Here is a 9407-nt window from a genome sequence, read left to right on the forward strand (position 1 = left end):
ACAATCATCTACAACAGGGAATGTGATTCTTTCTTTTGGACTATGAGGGAAATTCACCCAGGACAGGCCACAGACATACAGTAGAGAAAAAGACCCATTGACATAAATGATCATTCTACGCCTAATCCACAACAATAAAAACACAGCATATGTATGGTCTAGGACAACAGCATTTATCAAAACCTTTTTCCCAACATGACTTTGGAGGTCATTATCTGTGGGGGTATATTGACAGTGTATTGCAAGAAAGACTGAAGCATATGGTTCTCCATTAGGATTACTTCCATATACCTTTGGAAATTTCAATTTTTCTGCAGCTCTACAAATATGAGTGTATATTAGTCAAAATGTGCTACACAGGATCAATAATGAACGTGTGTTGTAGACTGTTTTATTAAGATTAGCAGAAAACATGACCGCATGGATAAAGTATGGCAGTGATCACATCATAAAATGTACATCCAAGAAAAGAACACATTATCCACACAAAACACACTATCACTCTAGGTAACCATTGGTGGCTTTGAATTTACTATTTAGCCCAGGAACTCTGGACCATGCAGAATCCATCTTTAGCTGTCAGTTCTAAGAGCACAAGAGGGGACAGGACACTTGAATAAGCAAGATGGTCTCAAGAGTCAAGAGTTAAAAATCAAGTTTTATTCATAAGGAATACAATACAAAACAAAAAATGATTAAAATGAATATTAATATAAATATCTAAAAGTATTTTCAGATGTGAAAAATATTAACAAGAACATATAACTATGAAATAACAAAACAAAAACTTCATTTAAGATCATAACAAAAATATTTTAAACAGCATATTCTTAGTGAACATTTAGAAGCACAGTTATATTGCTGTTTCTCCTCTAGCAGGCAAAATGGCAATGCAGTCCCCAAGTGGTCTCTCAAGTGGTGTTATCCAAAACAGAAAAAGAATAAGATATCAATCAGTCAGACTGGCTTAGTGAAAGATAAATTTAGTGTTTCTTAGCAAAATATGAATTCAACTATGAGGGAGAGTATTCATCCAAAAAAGGTTGTTATTATTCAGGATGGCGGTCAGCAGGGGAATCCTGAGAAAGCAACCTATTCTTCAGGAGGCTCTCCTCCTGCTGTGTGTCCCATTCCAGCTCTTTTGCAATTTCTGAGACCAGGGAGAGGAAGGCAGTTATTCAGAAACTGATGTGTTGGGGACTTGCATGCCAGCTGTCAGGTTGCTGCCTTCTACCCACTCAGCTCTATTTTAGGTCACCATTGATGTGTTAACTGATAACATTGGTGGTGTGTCTGTGGGCAGGGCAAAGTCTACAGCAACCCTGACAGTAATGTGGGGTGCCCATCTGGGCCTCAGACTTTAACCAGTGCAAACCAAGAACAGGGCAATGGGAAGAGACCTCATTGGGTTGCAGGATGAAAGGAGAAGTCAACCTGTCACCAAGATGAAAGCCAATGACAAAGAATAATTTGCCATTTACACTCGGTTCTTATCCCTGAAAGGTGCTTCCCAACTTGGAGGTCACATGACCACAGAATATCATTTATCACAGGAACAAAACTTGTTCAAAGTGCTACATAGCATCCATTCTATCACAGGGACATGCAGTAATATGATAGGTTATTCAATTGTCACCATTTCCAGACTGCAGCTTCAAAAAGAGCACCAAAGCATAGTTGTTAATAAGTCAGTTCCTGAAAAGTGGTTGTCTTCCCAGAATACTCGTGCACAGACAGAGGAATGAACATTCCATTGCATGAGGTGGTTGTATTGTTGGAGTGTACATTATTAAGGTGGTAGGGAAAGCAAACATGTATCAAATTGGCAAATGGAATCGGATATTTTTAGGCTGACAGAGCTGCTTGTCCCTACCAGATGTTGCTTGGTCTGGAGGTTGCTGGTTTTCTCCTGTTCGTCTTTATCTTTCTTGTTCAAATCAAACAAAAATTTCTGTAGCAGCGGTGCAGAATCAAGCTGTTCTGCTTTGCTCTCCTTTCTGAATGGGAACAACTTCTTCTGCATACATATCTTGTCCATATGGATCCGGCTGGGCAGGTTGCTGGAAACACACACTGCATAGTTAGATCCTGCACCCTCTTCCTCCCATTCCTACTCCCAAGTCTCACAAACTCGCTCTGGACCCAGATACCAGTGAAAACTTCATAGAATACATCTTGATACACACAAGGTTGCTGCACAAACATCAAACAGCCAATTCAGGGAAGAATAAATTGTTTCTGTGACCCAAGTACCAAAAAGCGTTCATTTCTCTCCAAAACAACAGGGGATATACATCTATCCATGGAAGCAAAAGGCATGGGGGCAACATTAATAAATAGTGGGCAAATACCCTCAAAGGAGGTCAGTAGAATTAAGGGAAGTTCATGTTACCCATGTGGTCCACACACTGAGTTTTGTTAAAGCTCGTGTGACCGCAGAGGCCCAGTTCAGCTATTAGCCATTTGGTGAGCTGAATAAGTACTGGTCTACCTAGAGCCTTCTGAAAATGCCTAGACACTCTGGGTATGAGTAACAGTCTCCTGTGGACCTAAAAACTGAGTCCAAAAGGCCCAGGGCACAGTGATGTTTAAAGAGCACAAGACAGGGAGCCAGAGCTGCTAGACCTCCAATCAGAACAAAAGATGGCACCTGTGGGCAAAGTACAGTTAATGGCCTCTCTGACCAGTGCTCACCGATAGAAGTTAATTTCCTTCTGGAGCTCTTGAAATTTCTCACAATGCTCGATGTTCCTCATCTCTAAGTTGTGCAGTAATGACATGACCTCCCTCTCCTTTATCTTCAATTTTTCATAAAACGGATTTGACCTGATGTAGCGGCTGGCCCTAGGACAGTAAAACCCAATGAACATCTGCGTTTAGGAATATATGAACTCAGGCTGGGTCTTCTAGTACCCCAGCCCTGGGAGGACAATTTCTGAGTTCTACATATTGGAAGCTTCTTCAGCTTCAGAAACTTGTTATTCTGGGCCCAGGACCCCATAAGCTCGGCATCGAGATAAAGGGTTCCCAGGTTCCCTTTCTTCACTCAGAAGGGCTGGATCTGCAGTCAAGTTAGTTATGCTAAAAAGGGCCTAGGCCACAGCTCTCCCACATCCAAGACCTAGAAAACAGTGATTTCAATTTCCTGTTTTGACAACAGGAATTCTACATCCTGAATAATTAATATTGTAGAGACACACATTTCACACAATTATGGAGTTGAGACCATAAATCGCCACAAAAGTATAATCTGCCCAAATGGCACAAATATACAGACAAATATGACCACATTGGCAAAGAAGTGTGCAGTTGAAAGAGGGGCTCCCAAAACAAAGCACTCACATCACCATGAAATTGTTATACATGAATATACTCAGGAAATAACATAGACCCCTAGATTCCAAGTGTGGGGGGAAATATAAACAGATAAAAATTGCGCATGTGCATGTAGGTGTGTACACACAGAGACACAGAAACTGGGACACACACACAGGAAAAGAAAAGTAAACAGTAAGAGAATGAAAAAGGGAGCGAAATATGCAAACGGGGAACACAATCAGAATCAGAAAAAATGCATGCCACATTATTGGCTCAGAGGTAAACAAAAAAGAAGGAAAAGCCCTGTGTCTCTGGCCATCTAGTCAAACATTGAGATGAACAATTGGGGATCTGTCACCTCAGGCTACTGCAACAAGAGTCCAGCACTCAGTCACCTCCCTAGCACACACCCAAACTCACAGCACCTAGAACCTTGCAAAGCTACCACCTGTCAAGGGCTTTCCAAATGCACACTGGGAACTCATGCTCCAGGAACGTTATCCCTGAATCCTCACTAAGGCCACAAGTTCAGATTTTCAGCTGGAGGCAGCAGATGAGACCATTTCCCATCTCACTCCTGACCAAGGGTCAGGTTCTGATCTCCTCTATATCAGAAATGAGGTTTAGGACGAGTATTTTGGGAGGCACAGCTTTCTAGACCCCAACACCTTAATAGAATACGATGGAGATGACATTGCAGGTCCATGAGTGACACAAGGCAGTTTGGAGCAATGCATACCTGTTGTTCCTGTATCTCTCTGTCACGTAAGTCAGGAGATCTCTTAGCTCATTTCTCTCCTCAGTAGCTGACTGCAGCTGTCTAATCAGTCTCTGCTCTTCTGTGTTCTCCGTGTTGGCCTCCTTGTTGATTACCACAGGGCCAGGGGATGATGTCAGTCTCCCATCCTCTGTAGGTAGAAGAACACAAGTGAACATTTTTGGGGAAACTGATGAGTGTGCATAGACCATGGTGAGCCCCAAACAGGAGGAGAACATGTGTAGACCACAGTGTCACCACAAAGAGTTTGTTGTTGCCTAAGAGACCTCCTCAGTGGAAGTCAACTCTCCCAGTACTCTATAGAGACCAAGAGATGTCAGATGCCGGGTGTTCCCTATGCCTGCTGACCCATGCTCCATGTACCACAGAGATGGCTTCTACGGGATTCTTATCAACTTAACTGGGTACAACTTTCTTTCAGGACCCTCACCGCTGTACTTTCAGAAGTCAGATGATAAATTCAACCTCCAAAAGATTTGAGTGATTGGAGATACTCAGATGTCCTGCACTGATACTCTAGGCCACACCATTTGGATTTAAAAAGCATTGCGGGGGATGTCATGGTCAACGGACTTATCAATTCCCCTAACTGAAACACCAAATGCCACAGAATTGCCAATTGGTTACAGGCTGAATCTTGGTCTACCTGCTACAAATAGTTTTAGTACTGTAAAAAAATGTTTGTAACACACAAACTCTAATTTATAATGCTAAGGATGTCCCATCTCTGCCAATTACAAAAAGTCAGAGGTGTTCTAAGAACATAAGGCCAGAAGCATAATTCACTCCCTGATACTAAAGAGAGAGATCTACTTTACTTAAAGAAGCAATGAGAGTGAAGTAGATTGATACCCTGTCTAAATTCAGTAAAGTTGGACACTCAGTGTCTCCTGATCGTGTTAGTATATCAATGTATCGTATCATATGCACGTTAAAAGTGAAGGCCAGAAGTTCACAGAATAATAGCATTGGCCTTCCCATGTCCTCCCTTTGTGGATGGGCAAACTAATATTCTGAAATCCATGACTTTTAGGAATTGTGATCTTCATGGAAATTCAATTCCTTTGCAGATACTCCAGTTGTTCTGGCCTATTGCTAGACAGGTCAGCATAAGCCTATTCTCCCTCTGACAAAAAGCTCAGCATACAATTCACAGAACTTACTCAGCATTCCCCAGGCCAGCTTTCGTTGTCTATCATTTATTTTTGATGAAAGGTGAGATTCCCTCACTCCAGTCTGTCCAAAATCGATGTTCACTCTCCCAAAATTCTTGCGAGGCCGGGAAAACATGTCTTCCTGTGTATCTGCCAGGCAGGGACTGAGAAAAAGTAGGGCACTGGTGGTTACTACAACACTGGTGACATCACAGAGGATGCTACGAACTCTCTAGGACACAATAGAATGTCCAAGAAGGGACCGCTGATGTCATGGTGAACAGACATTGCCTCCCTGCTAATAATCTCCCTGTACAGTGCATAAGCTGAGGTGCCCTTTCCTGGAGACCTTCCCAGGGCATAGCCACTGAGCAACTCCTGCTCGCAAGACCAAATTTTCGTCAAGGCTTGATTATAAAAACCTGAGTAATTCCTATGCATTTTAATGAATTTTTCCCTCTAAATCCTGCCCAAAAATATCTCATCTTAAGTCAAATTATCCTTACTCATCAATATCAGCCATTAAAAATTCCTGAGAAAGAATACCAGTTTGAATAAGCAGTCAGAAGGTTCTCCTGTCTCCTTATGTACACGTGCTTGAAATCACATCAAGAAATAGCCTGTAGGTTAGGTTGCGACATGGTTGTGTGTTATGGGAACACTCATGAAGCCTTGTCGTTAGCTTAGCATTCGACAGTTGCCACAAAATTCCTTAGGAGAAAGAGTTGAAATCATTATCTTGTTAGGAACAGTGTGGAGTCCAATTGCCAAAGGAAAGTGAAATGTAGGAGCCACCAATGGAGGCACCCTCATGCTGCTTGGGGGTTCTCCTCTTTTTACTAATGTCACCAAAGGAGCATTGCTCACAGGCCTCTGTAAGCTCTACCATGAGATTCTGTCTGACAGTTTGTGTCTTAGGCCTTTCACAGGGCATGCATATCTTCTCTAAATTTAACCCCATTCTTCTAGTTTAGAGACCCAACCGGTGATTATCTCTTAGCCCCTATGCCCTGTTTTGGTCCATATCACTTCCCTCCCATGTCTATTCTGAAGCTCCAGCTTCAGCTTTCCTCAACCTATATTCCTCTGTAAGCCTGGAGTTCTGCCACATACTTTCTGCAGCATATCTTGGCCTTCAGATCTTTATTATATCCAATCGGCAGTTAGACAACACCTAAGAGATCTCTCAGCTTGTGTTGAGCTGGTGAGAAGGACAAACATCTACAAAATAGCAAACTTGATGATGGACTGTAGAAATGACAAGACAGTAATCCTGCCAGCACTTAGCTCTCTGCCAGTAAAGAACTAAAAATTGAAAGTTGACACACCTTAGTACAAAGGGAGGTCACCTCAGCATTTCCCCTTTTACACCAAAAAATACCTCTATCTTTACCACTGATCAGCTAGATAAAATTAGAAAATTAATGGGATGCATCAGATAAGAATGACTGTCACAATATTCAGTCCATTTGTAATTGGCAAAATTGGAGAAGGTACTTCATTAACTAAATTATTTTAGTGTAAAATTTTGTAACGGAATCATTTTCTCTCACTTTTTAAGCTTTTTTATTCTCTATTTATCGCAGCTTGCACTTATTAGCCATAACAACTCTCCTGAAATGAAAAACAATTTTCTTATTTTTAAATAATTTAAGGGTTTATGTCCTTCATCTTTATAATTTTACACCTCTTTTGCGGACATATTGCCATTTTTTTTTCTTTTTTCAACTTCCACAAGTAGATTATTTTTTCTCTGATATGGAGAAGGATGCAAGGGTGGACTTCAGATATGAGGTGATGGTGGATATCAACGGAGTTGAGCTGCATGATGCGAAATTCACAGAGAACAAAAAAGGCGTTTAAAAAAACTAAAATGAGCACAGTGAGGACGAAGAAGTGAATGCTTAGCATGGAGAGGTTTGTCAGTAGACTCTGCATTTGTGGCATGGGCTGGGTTTGGGTGGGGTCCTGGAGTAGTCAGAATGTTGTCTGTTCTGGTCCTTCCAGGGAAACTCCTCCCTCTTCTCTCATCCTTCCTCTGCCTCCACCTCAACCTCCAACTTCCATAACTGCCTCCTACTACAGCAGCAGCTTCTGGGCATCTGCCTTTCTGCTCAAGCAGAAGTGCTCGGGGGTGATACAATCTTTGAAAAGTCCAGGGGAGCAGTCACCCATGCACACTCTGTTGTCAAACCCGTAGGGGCTCAGGATTTATGGTGCCAGAGCGGTTGTGGCGGGCATTTTGATGCTGCAGTCGGTTGTCTGTCGAGCCCCTCATTCTGGACCTCCCATGTCCCCCCTGGTCCTGTCAGGTTCCTAGTTGTCACATTCCTGTGTGATGGTGAATTCGTTTTCTTTTCTGAGTCTCATGACAAGAAAAGGTTAAGAGTAAACTATCTAATCATCTCCATCTGAGACCTGAGAAGGAGAAATGTTGCCTGAAGAAACAGGAAATTCAGAGAAAATAGCTTCCAATTCTAAAGAAATGACAGAAATTGTTGGCTACCAGACAGACAGTCAGCAAATTTTTCATGTCATTGTGTCATCCACCCTCAGATGATCGGGTCAGGGTCTCTTACATCAATCCTTTGAAGTAGGTCACTTGAAGGACTATCCTCTTTTTGTTCTCCAAAGCCTGGGACAATAGACTTCCCCATCATCCACTTCTCCACAGTCTGCACAACTTTCTGGCAGCAGTAGAGGTAAGTGGGTGGTATTTCACCCCATGGCCACTTTGCCACATTTGAAGGGAACTCCAGTTAGGGTTCTTTAGTTCCCATCATCTTCTTCAGAGAGACTGGGGACACTGCCAAGAGTTGAGGTCACTCCCACTGTGAAAAGCCTTTAACTATTTGGACATCAGAAACGGCAGATTCTTCAGATCCATAAAGGATTTGAGAACCACCTTTTTATGTAAAGTCTATCTCAGTGGACAAACGTGGCTTTTTTTCAAGGGATTTATTTTCTCTATACCTTTGAATACATATAAAAGAAGCTAAATAAAGCTCATTTCTGTACCAAATGAACTAGTACCTAACATCACTAGAACACTGATTATTTATAGTTGGATAGTACTATTTGCATTCCTTAATTATCCATGGCAGTGTACAGTAGTAATTTTATACAATTAGAATTATACACCACATTGTGAATAAGATGCAGATACTTATATCTGAAACAAGATTTCAATCATTTATGCAAATACAATTTTAAATTCGAAATCCATGATATCCTGAAATATTTGAGACTTGGTGTTGCTTTCTAGTACAAAAAGAGATTGAATAATCTATGCTTTTTTTTTATCATTTTAGCCCCTTTCTCCTCCTTCCCAAAACTTCTAGATAGGAGAGAAAAGGGTTGAGGAGGGAAAGAGAAAATAAGTAAGACATCCCTGATTCTAATCTCCTTTACTCTTTCCTCACTGACCATGACCAGTAAAAACTTGCAACCAACCCACTAAATGACAATAAAAATTTATGACCCACTGCAGACAAATAATCAGCTACCCATCCTTCTTTTGAGAATGAGGGTGCCATGTTCTCTAAAGTTGTATCCCTATGAGTGTGGGGTGACAACAAGTTTTGGGGACCTTACAATAATTGGGATATTTTCCAAATCCTGTGAGATCCTGCAGTTTCATATGCTTCCAAGTCCTGAATGTGGAGGGATTAACTGAAGTCCTGGCTACATTAACAATTGAAAATACAAACACACATTCATACAATTTGAGGAAGGTCACACAATATCTACCTCTTGACGTTTGCTCAAAACAATTGTTCAGTGACTTTTTTATTTAGCTTCAGGTATCTTCTTAGTTACAGGCAGAAACGAGACAGATTGCTGAAATAATATTAATAGCTTCTAAGCCAGTCACGAATAGAGTTCCTGCAATCCTTTGAAGTCTCATTAGAGAGGCTCTATTTTGCACACTACTCACAATTCTTATGTCTCCCGTGTAGCAAACTAAAATGGACTGTTACGATCTGCTTACATATTTCAAAAGTTTTCCCAATCCAAAGTATTCCACACTCCTCCAAAAAACAAGAGATTCCTCACAAAAACAAGTCCACTCCCTCTGGTACCAGTTTATATATCAGTCACATTTCTGTTACTTCAAAAAAATACCATGACCAAAAGCATGTCAAGGAATCCAGTGT

The 9407-nt window shown here is 41.3% G+C and overlaps 1 protein-coding gene across 2 annotated transcripts; it reads right to left on the reverse strand.

Moving 5' to 3' along the window:
* Positions 1-639: 639 nt before the first annotated feature.
* Positions 640-5438, reverse strand: LOC134478883 (uncharacterized). Of its 2 annotated transcripts, XM_087564269.1 has the most exons (4): positions 5260-5438; positions 4058-4226; positions 2695-2844; positions 640-2060 (listed from the first exon to the last, which is right to left on the reverse strand). In XM_087564269.1, the coding sequence occupies exons 1-4, from the start codon at positions 5384-5386 to the stop codon at positions 1790-1792; spliced, it is 717 nt and encodes a 238-aa protein (XP_087420395.1). In that variant the 5' UTR covers positions 5387-5438; the 3' UTR covers positions 640-1789. The 2 variants fall into 2 exon arrangements, with proteins under 2 accessions (XP_087420395.1, XP_087420396.1); XM_087564270.1 differs by lacking the exon at positions 2695-2844 and having other exon boundaries at positions 642-2060; positions 5260-5386.
* Positions 5439-9407: the final 3969 nt, after the last annotated feature.

This window comes from Rattus norvegicus, chromosome 8, assembly GCF_021556685.1.
Source record: "Rattus norvegicus strain SHRSP/BbbUtx chromosome 8, alternate assembly SHRSP_T2T, whole genome shotgun sequence".
NCBI lineage: Eukaryota > Metazoa > Chordata > Mammalia > Rodentia > Muridae > Rattus > Rattus norvegicus.